Source organism: Pholis gunnellus (genome assembly GCF_910591455.1).
Source record: "Pholis gunnellus genome assembly, chromosome: 1".
NCBI classification, from domain to species: domain Eukaryota; kingdom Metazoa; phylum Chordata; class Actinopteri; order Perciformes; family Pholidae; genus Pholis; species Pholis gunnellus.
The window spans coordinates 24,087,118-24,106,955 of record NC_136528.1 but is presented as its reverse complement, the minus strand read 5'-3'; the positions used below and the strand labels follow the sequence as shown (position 1 = coordinate 24,106,955).

At 37.3% G+C, this 19,838-nt stretch overlaps 1 protein-coding gene across 1 annotated transcript in view; it reads right to left on the bottom strand.

Annotated features, from left to right (window-relative positions):
- Nucleotides 1-19,838, bottom strand: part of LOC306710993 (glypican-6-like) — a gene marked incomplete at both ends in the record, with an annotated part of 119,381 nt that overhangs the window by 36,117 nt on the left and 63,426 nt on the right. Inside the window, one exon of the mRNA XM_079179758.1 lies at nucleotides 5,818-5,983. Within this exon, the coding sequence (XP_079035884.1) occupies nucleotides 5,818-5,983 (166 nt within the window). The remainder of the gene's footprint in view (nucleotides 1-5,817; nucleotides 5,984-19,838) is intronic.

Sequence of the window (19,838 nt, the reverse complement as noted above, 5' to 3'; positions counted from 1 at the left end):
CAACTGCATCTTTGTGGTGCAGAGTAGCTCCATGTCAGGGAGACATCATTGCATCACTGAGCATGATCAGGGACACAGAAGAAAACTAGACTTCTGTTTAGTGAAGGAACGTGTCCCCTAAATATTGTACAACAGCATGGCTCTTTGATGTGTTGTCTGTTGCTGCTGTCTCCTTATGTCAGCAATTATTGCTACTCAGCACCTGCAAAGATTTCATGGAGTGCCACTTAGAGATAATGCCAGTTCACAGGCTATGATACCTCAAGGAGACACATCCAGCCTGGTGTTGCATGGAGTGCATGGAGGGGGGGGGGACACTTTTATCTGCTTCTTAAGCAATTTTTGGTGACCTAACATGTTCAATAAGATTATAGACAAGCTATAAACTATCCTAAATTCTACAATTTCCAGTCAAGTTGTACTTAAAGTATGATAATTATTAAACAAGCAATGGAAGACGTGCATATTATTTTGTAGCAGTCAGGGCCCGAACACTTCCCTACAGAGACTTACTGGGGTAGAAAAGCCATGGATTAATTTTTGTCCCAACAGACCACTGAGCTCTCTGACCCTCCTCTGAGGGGCTCAGTCCCAGTGAATGAAAACACATGCAACATGCAATAAGAGATTACAAACACATTTTGTCTCTGCCAACATGTTCTATAGTACAGTCACTCATTTGTCTTATTTTATGTACCACAGGAAAAAAATGGCTTCATATCAAGTAAACAGACAGGAAGTGAGGAAACTCCAAATTAGCTTCAATCCTTGTTCCATCACGTTTAACACATCATGTAAGGCGCATTATTTGTGTAACACCACTTTTACTCCCAAGTCACTCCTAGAAACACAAACACTGCCAAAACCACTCTGCTAAAACACGTCTGACGTCACTTTCCTGTAACAAGTTTTCCAGTTTGCAGCTGCAAGAGGTGAATCAATTGCGAAAGACTCACGAACTTGCAAACATATCTGTCTGTCTTTTGGGAGTCTACACAGGCATTCTCTCATGCACTTAAAACTGGATTATAGCTCACAAACAAATGTTTCTTGAACGATTTTATTTCTGTTTTATTGACTTTTATGTCTCAATTCCCATGTCTGTTACTCCTCACATATGAACTCTCATGTCGCTTTACATTAACACTTTTCTTTACTGCTGCAACTGCGAGACACTTCTGCTTCTGCTGTGGCGGCAATACAACTATTAAATAAATCATAGCTGGCCATCAGCTCACACAATAACTCACAGTATTACGAAAATGATATGTTGCTTGTATATAAAGTAAAGCTACGTAAGCATTCCTGACACATGTACAGAAGAGCAATATCTTGCAGATTCTGCACAGCCAGTAGCAATTATAAAGACAATATACTGGTTCTTGATTGTGCTGAGGATATGAAGATCACTTCCACTAGGCTAAGTGAGTCATCCAGCCTTCAGCTCTCTGACAGGCTGGAACCCACTAGTTACAGAAGGTGGTTTCATCCAGTCATGTCTGTTACTGAGACCATCATGCTTGATACTCAGTCAGCATGAGTGCCTCTTTGTATGTGTGTGCGTGTGTGTGTTTGCACCTGGTAACTGTCTCTGATTTCAGTTAAAGATGTAGGATTTTTTTTATGTCATACTTGAGGAATCTTAAAGACCACTGAATATGTAGAGTGACTCTGTAGAGCTTTTACAGTGAGAAAGGTAGAACATTTGTAGGCAGTGTTAAGGCTACACTGTGCAGTAAAAGCAAAGTGCAAGCTTAGTTTCTACCAAGCTATCTTTATCATTTAAACTAAAGCCCTAGCAGGGAGTCCATCTTCATAATCTCACAGACACCAAAGAAAGTACTTTTTTGGAGGACAAACAACTATATTGCCTTGAATTGTCATGAACTGGAGTTGTGGGGAGGTCCAGTTACACTAGGACACAATCCATGCAATTAAAAAGAAATGAGCAAATCAAATCAATGAGGATCGCTTACACTGTGGTGTCAATGGACTCAACAGAGGACAACACAAGCCTATATCTTAACTAGGATAAATAATGCATTCACAGGCATGTTGTATGTATAAAACAAATAATTACAAACTGAAAACAATAGATGGCTGGAAAAAGCTCTTGTGTTTTTGTTTTGGAACGCCATTAAAACCCTTAAAACTTTTTCGATGAAGTATTACTCTTACTAAAGCTACACGCACATTGCTTGGAGAGATCCACAGCCTGAAGGGCAGCGTGCCCAGTTACGGTTGAAAAGCTATGATTGGAAGATCACTTTACAAAGACTCAATCAAAACCTTCCATTAATTTTGCCCATATGCAGCTGAAAAATACAAAATGGCAGTAATCATGGTGTAAGCCTGAAAACCTGCAGTACTGTGAGAATAACAGCATGTGTCCTCCCTCTCACTCTGAGGGTATTTTAACAAGGTGCTGACAAGAAAAATGATAATGATGTGTCTGTCAGGATACAGAGCTGGGTAAATTTGTCACGATGGCAGGTGACTGATGGTTTGGTATCACCCATTGGCCAAACGATGAATTATTTCCCTGATCATTCGAACAAACACACACACACACACACACACACACACACACACACACACACACACACACAAAAGTCAGGATGCCTAAAATCAGTCAGCACAGGTACGAGCAGGTAAATCACATCCTTCCTCAGGTTTATCCTCGTTGTTCACAGACGAGCCTGTCTTCCATTTTCAGTCTGAAAGCCTTGAAGTCCTTACGGCAACCTGTACAAACTGTAAACTACTGTACTGTGACTGCAACTTTGAAATGTATGTCACGGATGCTGAAATCATTCTTCTTTTGCGTAATGAAATGTAGGCTACATCAAAGTATTCCCCCAAGTTATTATTGTTTCAACGTTGCACAGATTTTAGGAATAAATACAGCAGCGGCACATTTGTTCTTGTCTTTCTAGTAATGCTTGTAAAACTTGCAGTGTGATATTCACATCTTCATATTCATTCCTTCTTCTGGTATTTATTCTGGTATATGTGTATATCCAAATCAGTGGTTATCAATTTGTCAAATTGCCTAGCATGAACTTTCAGTCTCAAGCTTGTAAGTTTTCTTGATCTGTTTAGTATTATAGTTTGTTTTATAAATGCATCTTGTGCTTTTAAAAATATTATATGTGAAGTGACGGTTTTATGACTTTGTACATTTAAAGCACTGAAGACAAAGTTGACCTCACTGGCTTGACATGCATACAACTAAAATCATGTTCTGTTTTTATTGATTTTATGTCTCTATTCCTATTCATCTATTTTCTACAATAAATAAAAAACAACAACATACAGTATATCATATATCATCATATAGGGAAGAAAATGTATGTTTTAATGTTTCATTTTATCTAGTAATGTGAAAAATATATACAGAGCTGTAGATAGGTACTTGTGAATGTCAACGGTACTTTTGGGCGAGACATAGAAATCAAATGTATAGCAGTGTAAAATAAAGAGGTAAAAAAAAGCTTGGCAGTGATCATTTTCGGCTTTCCTCGCTCATATTACAATAGAACAAGTGCTGTACACACCCCATGCAAAGTTTAAGATTATATACAGCCATTTTGAATCGTCAGAGAACCGGCTTACTTAAATTAAAAGCAAACAGTATTCATTTAATAACTGCACCACCATTTTCTTTTAAAAAAATGTTTATACATTTTACAAGCATGTATAGGTCAGTAAATTGACTGCACCTTATAACTGAATGTAGCTCTGGTGTTAATATGAAAAGTGAGCGTTGTGCAATGGGTTGTTAGTATCACTGATTCTGCAAGACTAGTGAGTTTCTACACATAAGAGTTAATCCATTTTAACCTTGTAGGGGTTTTCTGCTGGCTACGTGTTGCGCTGTGGTAGTCAAAGCTAATAAAGTCTTCAAAAAAATTCTGTCAGATTGTCTTGGTACAAAATAGCTAAACACATGGACCTACGATGCTAACTACCAACACATCTTCTTCCATGTTTGAACGGAGAGTGTGAGCATGTCCTTTCACACCAGAACGAAGGAATGGCATTATTTAGAGAAAATGTTTGTAAATACACTGAATGTTAATCCAAGGTAACTAACTGAAAATGTTTTGTTTTTACTATTTTACGACAATTAACTAAACGTAACAATGCATTTATAATGTAAATATAGTATGAATCATTCAACCTTTTCTTTAGTGTGTCCTGTCTATAGAAATCTCTCTCCAAAAAGAGATGTTGCAACAGTCTTCCACTAAGAATGAGGCAAAAACATGTATCTGGTTTTAGTTTAGGCAATTTGGCATTCCACTTATTTTTTTCAGTTTTTAATAAAAGCCCAACAATTATTTGTTACATAAATGTCCCTGATTCAGCCGGATTTATAAAGATTACAGACCATTTTCAGAACTCATCTTGTCCCTTGCTGATGAAGATTAAAACTAAATAAAAAGCTTTGACTTTCCTTTATACTGTGGTCTTAAAAATCAATGGTATCAATAATGACATTTAAGCATGAGCGAAGTCCACATGTAAATGTCATTGAGGGTTCTTAAAAATTGAACGCTGTGCCTCCAATCTAACCTTCACTAATAAGTGATGATTTGAAGGGATGACAATGACAGACTGTGTATGGGCTCAATCCATACATTTCTGTACGGCATAGATGTGCTCCAGTGGTGAGAACTGACCTGTGATAAATGTAGAAGTTGTTTCTGAAAGGAAAATCAATATTTCTTGTAAGCTGCATTGTAAGCAAACCGAAGTTCTTTAGTAAAAGATAATGAATACAAAATGTCAGTAGACATAAAAAAAATTCGTCTTTCATGGAGAAAACAAACAATTCCTTGGGTTTTATATTTCTAATTATGATACCCTCAACATTGTCTTTCCAAACCTAAAAACAAAGTATGCACCAAAAATTTGTTAAAAATTTCAAATCAATTTTTTTAACAACCCAAGGGTGTTTTTGTCTAACCAGATTCATCATTCTGTTGCAACAACAGCTTTTCCCATTACTGTCAAGCAGAGCGTCCCTTTGCGGCAATAGATTTGGCTCTTCACAACCGAACAAGACACTAACTTTTTAACACATGTCATAAAGCTGTGAGACATCTCATTCAGTACATGGGGGCCTGTGTTGATCTGAGACTTCAGACATGCCATCGGAGAGAACAAGCGGTACGTCATCTGATGGTTTCTCAAATGACAGGCCTGTCACAAAACAGCCAAAAGCTTAGAAGTGCAGTTCACTTGACACACAGTCTTCAGGGATGTCTCTGAAAAAATGTTGCCCCATTTATAAAAAATAAAAAAAAATAAAACTGTTAGTCTGGGTGGGAAGATGGGATTGGGGTACATAACAAATAAAGCATTGGCCTACAAGATCCAGAGGGAACACTATGTGCCTCCTTGATATCCATTTAACAGGAGGGCTTACAGCATCCAGCTACTTACAGCCTTAGCGAAGTGCTATATTACTCACTGAGCTCAGCTGAAAACACTATAGAAAATGTGTTTGCCTAGGATCTGCTCTCCTTTATCAATCCCAAACAGCAGGGACCAGAGCTCTAAGCACTATGCCATGGTTCCAGCAACAGCAAACAACATTTCAGACAGAAAAAATAAGGAATGGTTTCACAAATAAGATTTCAGTTTTGTCTCTGTAAATCCTTTAAAGCTGAATCCAACACAGCACATCCTACTGAATTCCCACAGACACCATTAAAAGACACTGACACAAACCTTGAAAAGAATTACAAAGCGTAAACGAGAAGCAGGTGGAAGGGCACTCAATTTGAATCAGAATGTTTTATTTCTTACCGATGAAGAGGTTCCACTCAGTATCTAGGTCTGCCTGGTTCGCTAAACAGCCCCTCATAACGTTGTGACAGTAGTTGTGACAGGGTTTCAGCCCCGGCATGCTGCGACAGTATGGACAGTACAGCATCTTGGTCAAGGCTCTGACACATGCTGGGATTACATTCACCTATGAAGCAAAGAGAAGTTCCTCAGTTAGGTCAAGTCTTTTCAAGCTCATTAAACCTTAATAGCTTTTGTAGAACATGCTGTATGATTCCTAAAAGGGAGAGAGAAGTTGTCATAAAACAGTAATATTGCACACCACATTTTCTGACATTTCTTTATTTCTCCAAAATATTGTGAGGTTTCCACAGAAACCAAGCATCAATAGTAAGGAATGTAATTCCCAATTAAAAGTTCAGGGGCGGGGAGAGTCAGACGTATTTCAACTTTTGACAAACATCGCCACACTAGATCACATCTTCCGAAGCTTGAAATGTGAAAACCCACCAGATAAAACTGTTTGACAAGACAATGTTTACAACTCTGTCCATCTCGATTCCTTATGAAGGCTGTGCCTTTTGTTGTTGGGCCATGTCATTGCACTGGCTTGAGTGAAAGCGACAGGATTCTCACATCTGCTTCCCTTCAGAGCAGAGGATGCAGAACGAAGAGTACATCTGATAATTGGCCTGTCAGGCTCTGTATTCATGCTTGACTTTAGATTTTTTTTTCAGCACACACTCTGTTGGTGTGTGTGTGTGTGTGTGTGCAGGGAAAGTTGGCAGATCCGTCAGTGGTAGTCATAAGATGGATACAACCGGACACCATATTCTATACTTAATAACATGAATTAAGTCAATTCTAGAGCAATTTCATGTTCATTCATCAGTGCCAATCACTGATTAATTCAGGTCAAGTCAAGTTTTATTTATTTTGTAGTCTAAAATCACCAATTTGCCCTAACATTTGTAGAGCCTCAAACACCCTTTACTCTGAAGACCAATTTAAACTTGTGCATTGAAGCTGCACTTTAGGTAAACTGTAGCTTTGTACCCTGTGCTTTAGCCTCCACTGCAGCCTGTCAGGTACCTCTCCATTAATGTAAGGGTGGAGATATCCAGCGGAAATGGGTGGAACCCAAATGGTCCAGTTTTCTCTGACCGGTATAGACAGTGCATGGTGTTGGCTCAACTGTTTTCAACATGGCGACCAGGTCACAAACGTTCTCATATTACAGCTAAACAGTACACCAAACATGATTCTGAAAACATTTGAGGCAAGAAATAGGTAACGCAGTAACAGAATTTGTATTCATATTTGATTGGATGTATTAGCTCCAACTCCAACATGATCCGCTCAGTTTCAGCAAAGAACTGTGTCTGGTTTCAGTCGCCATTGTTTGAAGTACAAGAAAAAACTCAACACAATTGCACAGAAACCCTATCGCCAACTAGCATTTTGGTGGTGTAATTACAGAGCGACGCAGACAGACCAGCGCAAAAGCATAAATGTGTCGACCACTTGTGCAGGCTACACGTGGGCTTTGCACAGAGCCTACATACAACTATACATCAAAAAGATGTATTCATTACTCATTTTGAGTTATTCTATTTTCTTTGTCATCATTATTATTGTTAATTTGACTTTTGTTAACTTTTGATATAACTACAGCTGAAGATAAAAGTGATATGAACCTGAAAAAAGAAAACACTTTAACACTACATGTCATCATTCACACCCATTCATACACTGATGGCAGGGGCTACCATGCAAGGTGCCACCTGCCTATCAGGACTAACTAACTTCATAACACACCCCTGGAACAGCCTGCAGGAGCAATTTGGGGTTAAGTGTCTTGCCCAAGGACACGTCGACATGAACTAGCGGAGCCGGAGATCGAACCGCCGATCCTCTAATTGAAGGATGACCCTGCTCCACCAATGAGTCACAGTCCCCCCCTGCAGAGTGCCATTGATTTTATTGGTACAATGACCAGACCACCTGTGTGTGCATATGTGAGATGAGAGATATGGAAGAGAAAGAGACAGATATGTACACTATTAGTGTATTTATATTGCTGCTTGGCAGAAGGAACAAATTAACCATTCTTGACATTTGCTTCTGACTGCTTCTGACATCCCGTGATGTCTTGTAAGAGGGCCATTAAAATAGGTTATTAGCTCTCAATTCCACCGCTGCATGTCATCCGCTGGTATGTGTTTGCATACATTGTTTATATCACTCTAGGAGTGTGGTCAATTTTCATTTTGATTGAACACAGACAATTTACATCCCTGTGTTTTTCCATATTGTCATTGATTCTCTGCTTATACATCAGCCTCCGCTTCCTGCTCCTGTTTGTTGAATGAATAAATTGTTAAATTGGCAATATGTCTTGTTTCTTCAGACTTCAATCATCCAATCCACCCAACAATACCAAACAAGAGTCAATGGCAGAATAAGCTGTTTGAACATTTGGCGAATTTTTCATGGGTGCAACCCACATACTCAGCTCTGCTGCTCATCCCACAAATGAATGTTCCTTTCAAATGTGGCAAAATTTAAAAGGGAAATAAACATGCTTTCCAACGGTATAAGATTTATTTCCAGGAAGCATTGTTCTAACAAAGAAATAATCTACCAAACACAAATGTCCTTATTTTTTGTGCTATGTTTTTTTATTACTTACTATAGTGCTATCAGCATGCATGGACCCGTCACAATCATTTGGTGTAATGCACAACGTTAACTAGTGTTTAATTGATAACATTTCTAATTAACAGGCAGTGCTGGAGGGAGAACAAAAAAAGAACAGCAAACAGCAGAGAAACAAACACTAAGAAAACAGAAAGACAGATACAGAAGAAACAGATCGAAAAAAACGGGCAAGACACAAACAGAGGGAACAGGCAGGTGGCAGGAACCACCACATTTGGACAGAAACAGAACCAAGCACATGCCAGTCACAGTGTTTGCTTTGGAGAGAGCTGCCTCTTGATTCCCAAAGAATTTGTCACTTGCAAATACATATTTTATGATTCTACAATGATGCATTTTGTTAAAATATATGCAATATTCTTCTAGCAGATTATAAAAGCAGCCAACACCAAACTATCATTAATTAATTAACTGATTTACAGTGCTTGTCCAGCCCACATGCAGCTTTAACCTTAAGATTTCAGTCTGGTCATTCTGTGCCGTCACTACAGTTTCTGTTTTGACTAAAATCGTATCACACGTAAAGATCCATGAGTCAAATCTGAGTGCTACATGCAATTCACCAGTCTGCTGTACCTTAGACTGGGACGAGACAGTTTTTAAATTGCACTTCCACCTCTGCCCGCATGCTCATGCATCTCCAGCTATCTCCAGCTATCTCTTTCTCTTTTCTCTTTCCCTCTCCTCCATCAACAACTCAAACCCCACAGATTAAATATAACATTTTCCTATCAAGCTATTTGAATCATTTTATTTCACAGGCTTATTTGCATATAAATATATGTGTTATGGTGACAGACGAAAGAGAGAGGGAGAGCTCATCCTCTTTGTGTTCAGTGCTGGCTCAACTCCACCCAGTCCTTGTGCATGGGCAAGGACATTAAATCCAGTTTAAACCGCTATCATAAAACAAAAACTAGTTGACAAGATGACTTTGGAATACATTCCCTTGATAAATTCACTGTTCCACTGTTATGGTATAAATGATACCAGCAATACAGAGCATCCTAATGAATATATAGCAGGCCTATACCATACCATCTACTCATCATCCTTAAACCATTGCAAATATCATTTTGTACAATTTAATACCATCATACTTTTTTTCTTTCTTTCTTCCAACTTGAACAATGAAGTGCAGTATATAGTCATAAGAATATTTTAAAAAAAGTTCTGGGATTAATCTGTTTCTGTCAATTCAATTAAACTTGGCCCAGTTTATGAAAAGCCTATTAAAAAGACATGGAGAAAACACTGGGAGAGTTTTCCCAACTATAGACCCGTTCTGACTGCAGTCTTTACATTCAGTGTGACTTTTTAGTGACAACCAAAGAAATACATTTCTTTCATACAAAGAAAAAGTGTTTTAATCTGCCCTTGAGCTTTGTGAGCCTTTACAAAATGTGCATTAAAATAGTGCCTCTTAAGGCAATTATCTTACAGGAATACTCTTACATCATTGCAGTTACTGTGCCCAGCAGTTACTGTATGCCCTGGATGAAGGGTAATCTGATAATCTTGTTAGCATTTATTTACAGTTGAGTGGATGGAGTGTAGGATGCCTTAGATCCAGAATGAGATTAAAAAACTAATCTACTCATCTGATGTTTAAGTGCTATGATAACACCACGTGGAGTGCAAGCCAGTGTGTAGAGGAAGTATTTAAGTCCTTTATTAAAGTAAAAGTAACAATACTGCACAGGAACAAATATTACATTTCAACTGAAACTCCAAGAGACGCTTTCTTGAACTTTCTTGTCCGATTACGATTTCTTTAAATTCTGACCTGCCAATTCAGTTTTTTACCGATTCGATTTTTGTTCTTCGTTCTTAGATCTTTAAATTACAGCAAGGCTCCAGACTCATTTTTTTCACCATCGTCCTGGAACCATATCCCATAAATCGGTGTCAGCCGTCAAAAACTCTAAATGTTATCCTTTTACTTTTTTAATGTCATCTATAGTGGTTATTTGCATAAAAACACAATTCAAATAATTAGGACATAAAAAACGATCTTGGCATTAGTGGTTCTAATTATATATTGTAAACAAGAGCGCAAGTAAGTTAAACAGGTCATAATTCCCTCATTATTTTTTAAATTGCTGTGAAAACATCTTTAAACAACTGTATTTGTTCATGTTTCTCACCAAGAACTACATTTTACAAGTCAAATCAGCCTTTACTGAGTACTCATTTTAACTGAGTAGAGCTTGAACGTAACATATTGCAAGTCAATGTAACCTCAGTTAACGTTAGCTGTCTAGGTCCATATTGTCGGCAGACGAGCCGTCACTGTGATTACTCTGTGCGTATTTGATGGCAATGAATTATAATATAATGAGTGTATAAATTAGCTGTTCCAAACGATTTTAAGGTTGTTCCTCTGTGGCTTATGTTGGACTTGCAGTTGTGACAAATTGCAAGCTTTATGTCTTCACAAAATCGGAAATATGAGACTGATCGATCGGGTCATCTCTAGAAAGTCCTGAATGACAAATGTCATTTATGTAAAAACACCTCAATGTATTGAAAGTATCAAAGGTACTCATAATGCAGAAAAACTGACATATATATATATTGTATCATTGGGTTATCATTACGTAAGCATTTGTAAGTAGCTTTTTATTGTTGTAGTTGGTCGAGTTGAAGCAAATTTATATATATACATATGTATATAAATGTTAATTTATGTAAAAAATACTTAGTTTGATATTTAATTTGTACCTAAAGTAACTAAGGGGCCATTCTGTACACCAAGTACTTTATACATTAAGTACATGTTGCTATACCTTTTCTTATACATTTAAATGTCAGACTTTTACTTGTAATGGAGTATTTTTACATCGTTGTATAAGTACTTTTACTTAGCAGTACCCAAGTGAATGAACTTGGGTACTGCAAATGAGAGTGGGGTAAGGAATAAACATCGGCCATCTCATTAGCCTGCTGCTTCAAAAGAGCAGCTTAAATATGCAGTCAGCATTTCAGCCAGACTCCTGATGTGAGCATTAACTTTATTGAGGATTGGAAATGTGAGATTATAAATCGGATGAGCCCCAGCAATAATAAAGCAAGCACTTCTCATTTCATCCCATAAAAGGCCACAGTCAGCAGCCGTTACACTCACCTGAATTCACTATCAGCAATAAGACATATTCAAGATAACTAAATCATTATACTAAAGGACAAGGCTCACTATCATAATGAGAGATAACTCGAAAAGACACTCTTGGAAGACATCACCTTGTCTATCCGACAGGGTGTTGTCATGCACATATGGCGTGAACTCCCTTTAGGAGTAAGAGTGGGAAGAGCACAGAAGATGGAAATTGCTTTGTGCCACAATGTAATGAAGTTGTGAGAAATGACAATGACTTTGCAAGCTACCAAGGCCAATCAAGGGGAACACTAGTGGGACATTGAGTCTGTCGCCAAAAAATTGTCTCAATAGTTCCGTCATAATTATTGTGACAGGCTGCGCTGCTTTGCACTGATTGGACATGGATGTAAGACTGCATTGGTGCCCCAATGTCCCCACTCAATTCCACAGCCATTAGTGTCAATGGCAATATGAGTGATCCGTCACTGTGCAAGTCAGAGCTACCATCTGCTACCAAGAGAAACATGTGCCTGGTCTCACCAAACATCTGTGTAAAAACTTGACTTATTTCTTCCTAACTGAAGGATTACATAAAAATCTGAAATTAATTTCATATGTTCATAAAATTCATGACATCAGCTGGAATAAACTCACAGAAGGTAACAGTAAAACCTTTATACACTACACATAAACTAATGCTTCTTGTAGATATTGTCAAAACTTATTTCCTGAGGTCTCAGTGACCTAAGACCTTAAAAATTTAATCAGTTCACCGTGTGATATTTAGCAAATAAAGATGAATACAAAATGTAATTGAAATACTTTTAGTTGCCTAAACCTAGCCACACGTTAACCGTTTTGTTCATATCTAAAACGTGTCCAGTACGCTCTGGTTTGCAATTAAATGTGTGGTGTAAACCAAGTCATGTCCAAAATTAGAAATGAAGTGCATATATAAAACAAGACAACCAAATGCGTAAACTTGAGATGCATGTTATTCATTTGGTACATACAGTCACATGACAGTGTACAAGTTGTCATTGGTCTGCAGCACTGTACATTCATTAATTACGTCTCCTTTCTGTGCGTCTCTGTGAACTTTAGTTTCCCTCCACTCACCATGTTAAATGTAAGATGGAGCCAAAGACAATTCCAGAGAGGCTGCACTAAAATCACTTGCTGTCAAATCAATGAATGTCTGAGAGTGACAGATTAATCCACATGTGAGCAGCTGTGTCCCACAAACCAACACAGCAGTACTTGGTGATCTACCCTGACATGTACCATGTTATGTGGCATGTCTGGAGCAGCAGTTAAGACTGTTTCTTTAATTTACCAAGACAAGTGCAAACATGTTAAAAGCCAGCCTGTGCTGCTCGATGACTAGGCACAGCATACAGTGAGACATTCAGTATCTCTGGTGGGTACAAGATCAGCATACACTGTATTTTTATCCATCTGCTGTGAAGCCTCATGGATTAAAGCACAGCACTCACCCTGTGTCCGTCAGACTCTGAAAGTCTACAGACTAGCCAGAATGTCAGGGGCAAACAGGTCTCACGTGACTGCCAAGAAACCTCTGAACAAATGTCACAACATCGGTGCTGACAACCTTCTCTAAGTGCTTGTTAAATAAAGATGTGGTGCCATACACTTTAAGTCAAGGTGCAAAAAAGTATTCATAAGATGTGATCTGGGTTGACACAGTCAACTGATGTGACATATTTTCAATAGTTCTTGGATAAGACGGATGTTTTTTACATCATGACATGTTAGAATTCAATGGATATTTTGCTACTTTTTTTTTACCATTTTCCATCCTTTTGTGTTTGGTCAACTGAAAATGCCCTCCCACTCTGTATCAGGCTGACTAAGTCTCTATCGTTTAGAGTTTTCAGTGTGAAATTGAAGATCATGGAGAGATTTATATGGTATATTTCTTTATTAACCTTTCATATCATGTCCATGTATTTTAGACCACATGATGCCTCTGATTTTTTCCAACATTCTGCAGTTCACCACAGATCAAAATCTTTTAATTAAAAAGGACATCTTTGGTGCAGCACATTTCCCGATGACGTGCCAACCTTTTTGAGCCAGTTGCCATCTGCCATCACAGCACTGTGGCTGAGGCCTTATCCCCAGCAAGCTGTGTGAGCTGTGAGCCAGGAAGACAGGAGACCGAGACAGAGGGAGAGAGAGAGACGGACACGTTGGTCCAGTGCATCTGTAAGTGGGCCTTAACTGAGAAACATGCATGAACCATACTCTTTTATGGAGGAGATCCCATAATCTGCCTTGAGCAGAATCTGCCGTCACATTGTTTTAGCCCACATTCTGGTTGTGCAACATATTCATCACAAATACAAGATCTCTACAAGATCACATAACGGACACTGTAATATATTCACTATGTTGATTAAAAGAAGACATTTTGTCATTGTGTCTCTTCAACCAGTCATGCTGTTTCTTTAATTTGTGAAAGAATATCTACATAGAGAAAATCCACAACCAATTCCATTGGTACTGCTTTGCTTATGAACAACTCATTGGGATTTAGTTATACAATATCATTTATACCATACAATTTCACTTAATTAACTAACTTTTATTGTTTAACTAACTATTATTTTATTACTATATTATTATATTATTATATTATTTTATTATTTTATTATTTTGTTATTTTCATTATTGATTAATCTGCCAATTCTTTTTTCGCATTCATTTATTAATAGTTTTGTATATAAAATGTAAGAAAATATTGTGAAATGTCCAACCCAATTTGAGTTCTACAGTAGGTGGCGTCATTAATAACAGTCATCAACTTTACCCTAGACCCAGTGCAACAGAAGTTAGAGCGTCTCTAGCTTCTGTAAAGTGTACAGTATCAAGAGGGACTCAAATTAAATCCTTCACATTTAATTGGGCTGCTATAAAGTGGACAGGCTTAGAATGTAGCACGATACAGAGTACTGTGGCTGCAGACATTTTTTGAATTTACTTTTAAATGGGTGAACAATATGAGAAGTAATGTGATCTTAAAGGGTTTTAAATAGGTGTTTTTCATTTCATCTCAACTTAATTAATTTCAGACTGACTCAGAGTGATACTGTTGTCTGAGCTTGTATCCATGCCTGTAGAATGCACTTGCACTTACACTGTAAAGTAGAAAATAAATAAGACACCCAAGAAAAACAAGAGAAAACACATGTAACTGATATGTGATATTTCTTTCATTTCAGCAATCGGGCAGAGCAATAATATAAGGTAAATGTTGTCTAAATGTTGTGTAAAGATTAGAAACTGCCTTGGAGCTTAATGTCAAATTATCTGGCAGTTCGTGGTCGGAAATGAGTGTATAATAAGATCAACATGACAGTTTAAGCCATCAGGAAAAACAAATCCCTTAGTACAAAATATCTTACTTCATTCCAACATCACGAGTAAGTATGCACCATGAATTAGGCTGGCTTCCTGTGCGTATGCAGAGTGAGTGATAAATGCTCTAAATGCCTGAAGTTTAAACCTTTCAAAAGGTCCAAATCCCTGCAATCTTCTCTGAGCAGGTCTTAATATGGTTGGACTGTGTTTTAAGTACCCAGGATAAAACTCTTAATGGTCATCATAAACTGTAATCCAGAGAGATTCTGCTCTTAATCCAGGATCGTGGTCCAGGAAACTGTTCAGTGCAAGTCGAGTGCAATCCCATATTATGGAGCGATATCTCTCCTGTTCTGACTTGACTGCATGCAGAGCTGCCGGTTACCAGTAATTATGTATGGCTCATCATCATCAGTGCACAATCCTGTGTTAAAGTAACGTGGAAATTGAACAGACAGATGGTTGAAAGCAGCCATTTCATATAAAAGGCACATTTTGACATTTTGAAACCTCTGGTTTTCACGACTGATTTGGTTATTTGAGTTAAAGCCTTAACGGTTTCTAGTAAGATCCACTCACTAGGGGCCATGTACAATATGCAAAACACATGCCAAAGTAAATTTCTATCACATTTTTTGTAACGAATCATAGGCCAGAAGGCATTTTAACTCCCAGAATTAGGAAAAAATATGCCTTGATTTCATTTTTCAATGGTGTTAAAATGGTTGTGGTGTAAGAAGAATTAGAGAAACTCAGAAGTTTTTGATCTACGTAGATCCAAAATATGCCTTGTGTATAATTAATGAGATAAGATATCATTGTTGATAGAAATTTGCAGCAGGTCAAGAAGGATCTTTCAATGTAAACGTTTAATTCGACGAAGACAAGAAATCGCTCAGGAAATAAATGAAAATGTTTGAAATTCCATGACAACTGAGCCCACTGAATCTGCTTCAGAAGATTGAGTGATAAGAATCCATCCTAGATCCATGATCAGCTACCAATGCATCAATAATAAATAATAATGCAATATTATAAATGATACAACCCATTCAACTTTGGCTACAACTATTATTACCATTACCTATTCACTCACTGATTATTTTCTGAATTAATTGTTTAATCTTTTGGTATGTAGCATGTCAAAGTCATTACGGTTTCTCAGAATCCAAGGTAATGTCTTCAGCTGTATTGTTTTGTGGACTGCTTTTGCTTCAATGATTAATCATTTGTCAGAATACTTGCAGATCAATTTTCTGTTGATCATATAATTGATCAATCAAGTTACTGTTGCAGCGCATTGAACACACACATAATCTGCATGATGAGTGCTTTTGATACTAGCTACATGTAAATACCTAATTCTAATGGTAATTTTTACATTGTGATATTATTCCTTTTAATTAAGTCTACATCTTCCACCACTGCTACATGATAATACGTTATACCCGGTATTCCAACTTCCTCTCAGATGGGTTATTGAACAAAGCTTTACAGCCTGACCACCGTTTGCCCATAAGTGATTTGCTAAAATAACACAAACTGCTGAATGACCAAACACAGCAAAACACTGATTTCTGAAGATTGAGTAATTGCAGGTATAACACCACACAAATGATACGTTCGACCATAAAGTATATAAATCCCTGTTGCTTATGGAATACAAAGTGCCTTGTATAAAGTGGTGTGCTTACACCTAAGAAGCGAGAACATGGTATGTACTTTAAGACTGTGTTGTAAGGAGATGTAAGTGGCTTTTTGTCACTTACATCTGATTCTTAGGTCAAGGTGATTTGTTATGTCAAGCCTGTTTCACCTCCAGTTCTACAGTGTGGTTGTTCACCAACCTGACAGCCTTTAGCAATGCCACACTGTTTCCTGGCTCCGCTTCATAATTGATGAGGAACCAAGGAAAATGGGATTTCATCCAGAGTGAGGGTGCCTTTTAGGCCTAGGACAAATGTATAGAGGTGCTCATTTTAACTCTTCATCTTAAATAACTGCAATGCCACTGAGGAATGGTGAAAGGCTTGCTCAGAGGCAAGCTGAAGGACAATAATAAACAATGAACCATCACTGACTCTTCAGAGGTTATATATGAAAGCAGGGTACATACAGCAGGGAGGATTTAGCACTTTAATACTATCATGATGTAAATTCCCACAACTCCCCATAATTGAGTGAGGTCTGTTGTTATAGGAGGAGGGTGATGATACATCAAGCTGATGGTTCAGTTTCAGACACAATAATTATAAAAGTTGGTCACAGTATAGGTTCTGGTCTAATGATGAGGAAAAAGTAGATTATGAATTTGAATGTTGCTTTTTTTGTTTGTAAAGATAATGTTGATTTTAAGTTTAAATTATTCTATTTCACGTCATGTTTAGTGGCCACAGTTTTGTCATAAACTGACTGCATTACTTCAAAAATAGTTTTAGATGTCTTAGTTTTCATAAAAAAATAATGATTAACAGCAGCCAGGCGTGTTTCCTGTAATTGGCATTTCTATGAAAAAGCAGGTATTGGTCTAAGATGAGTCACATATTTGGCTGTTCACCGTGTTTGTGAAACGCTTTAAGATTTAAATTCAACACTAAACCCAATGTGTATTAAGTTCTATTCAGCGTTGGTGTTAAATTGGCTCTTGCTGCAGTGTATTTTTCTATATAAATAAAATATTAATAGAGTAAGAAAATGACACAATTGACAGTGTACACTTAAGCTTTATTTAAACTTAAGAGTACACGTTAAATAAGTTAGGAAAAGGAAGTTTGGTGAACTTGATTGTGGAGCTGTAATGATCAAATAATCAAAAGACAATTCATTTCTATTTGGTTGATCGATTAATGGTTTCATTCATTTTTCAAGCAAAATGGACTTTTATTTTTTATCAAATAAATACAATATAATAAATTAATTCAATATTTTTGTAGTTCGAACTGTTGTTTCAACAAAACAAGACATTAGAAGTCATTACCTTGGAGTCTGAGGATGATATACTTTTTTTTTACATTTTTCTAAAAATCCATAGACTAATTGATTAATCAACAAAATAATCAGCAGATTATTGAATAAAATGATAATAATAATTAGTTGTAGCCCTTGTTTATTGTTGTTGACTGTATAGTTTTTGTTGAAACAGCATTTTCTGTTAAATACCGAGGGTTACTTTATTGTAACCTTACCAAACAGGCCGCCGACGGTGCCATGCTGCATGTAGACTGTGCATCGGTCGCACTCGGTCTGAAGCACGGTGCCCACACATCATGCCCCATGGGACCATGGCTTAGCCGAACGGCAGTCTATGTAGTGGTAGGCTATTCCCTGGAAGGGTGAAAATGCAAATATATCTTACGGTTCTTGGCCACCTCAACCTGAGTGAACTGGTGAACCAATCGCCCAGCAGAACCAGTTCTAGTATTAATGCTTAACAAACGGAACGTCTTGCAGGCAGTGCCTGTTTAGTATGCAGAGATCCAAAATGGGTCTGAAATATCCACTCTTCAGGAATCAGGATGTGCGCAACAGTATGAAACACACGTCGTGTTTGGACGGCTACACTTTTGCTAATTTTTATTCGGGGAATGCAAGCTTGTGATTGGAAGAGAGTATTACCCATAGAGTTCAGTAGAGGGCACACCTGTGTGAGTTGAATATTTTTAATATTTATATGTGGTCATATGCCTAAGTTGTTTTATTATATAATGCATACAGTTGTGTTCACAATAACAGAGGTAGTTGATTTAGGTTCAAACATGGGAATGATTTAAAGTCTTTCTCAAAGTCAGCAGATCTCATTTATTATTTGTCCTCTCACATTCCTCTTTTGACAATTTGGCCCCCCAGTTTGACTGAAAGGCACAGCGAGCTTCAAGCTGAAACCAGATGAAAGTAAATAATTGTACTGCTGAACTCCGAAGACATTTTTTAAACTGATGTTTTGACTTGTGAAAAATGTATTAAAATTTTTGAGGAAATGAATCAGTAAAAGTGTTGAAATTTAAAGATAAATCAATGGCTATAGGCCTATAAAGGGTCTCAAGGTTCCATGTGTTTTTTTGTGTTTTAAGAAAGTATGTATAGTAAGTAAAATATTTAAAATAAAAATAAAAAAAATATATATATTGTATGTGAGTGTGTGTAAATAGTTCCTGCCAGTTTTTGATATATTTCATAGAGCAATGCACTGCACCATCAAGAGCAAACAGCTTTGGTTATATAATGTTTACAGTTTAGACGTTGATGAAAAACTGTTGCATAACTTTCTACGTTTAACATGGAATTAGAAAAAATATCCTCTAAGCCCTCAAAAACACATTTATAATCTCCAGTGTTTGATAATGCTCTGAAAACATATTTAGTCATCAGAATCAAATCAACCAATTTCTCAAGCCAAACCATTAGCAATAACAAAAAAAAGAAGAAAACTTTATTCATATCACCAAATGAAATGTCAGCGTAGAAAATGTTAATAATTTTCACTAAGTCTTAAAAGTAACAAAAAGAGAGTAGCAAAGACAAACACTGCAAACAACACCACATCAGAAATCTCAGGGGGTGATGGGCTTTAATTTTCTCTCTTTTGCAAAGCTTTGCTCTCTGCGGGGGATTCTTCTGACATGTGGAGCACACTGCATACTGTGTGCTCCACATGTCATATGAAAAACAAATGTCTCGTACTGACCCTCACATCCGGAGATCAAGTGAATCTAAAAATAAATTCTTCTTATAGAATCAAAATGTTTTCTCTTTTTCTTAGCCTTTAATAAATAATTCAGATGCAACCAAATCTAAAGGAGAATGATGTTAAGTCCAATGAAGAGGTTTCAAAGACTTA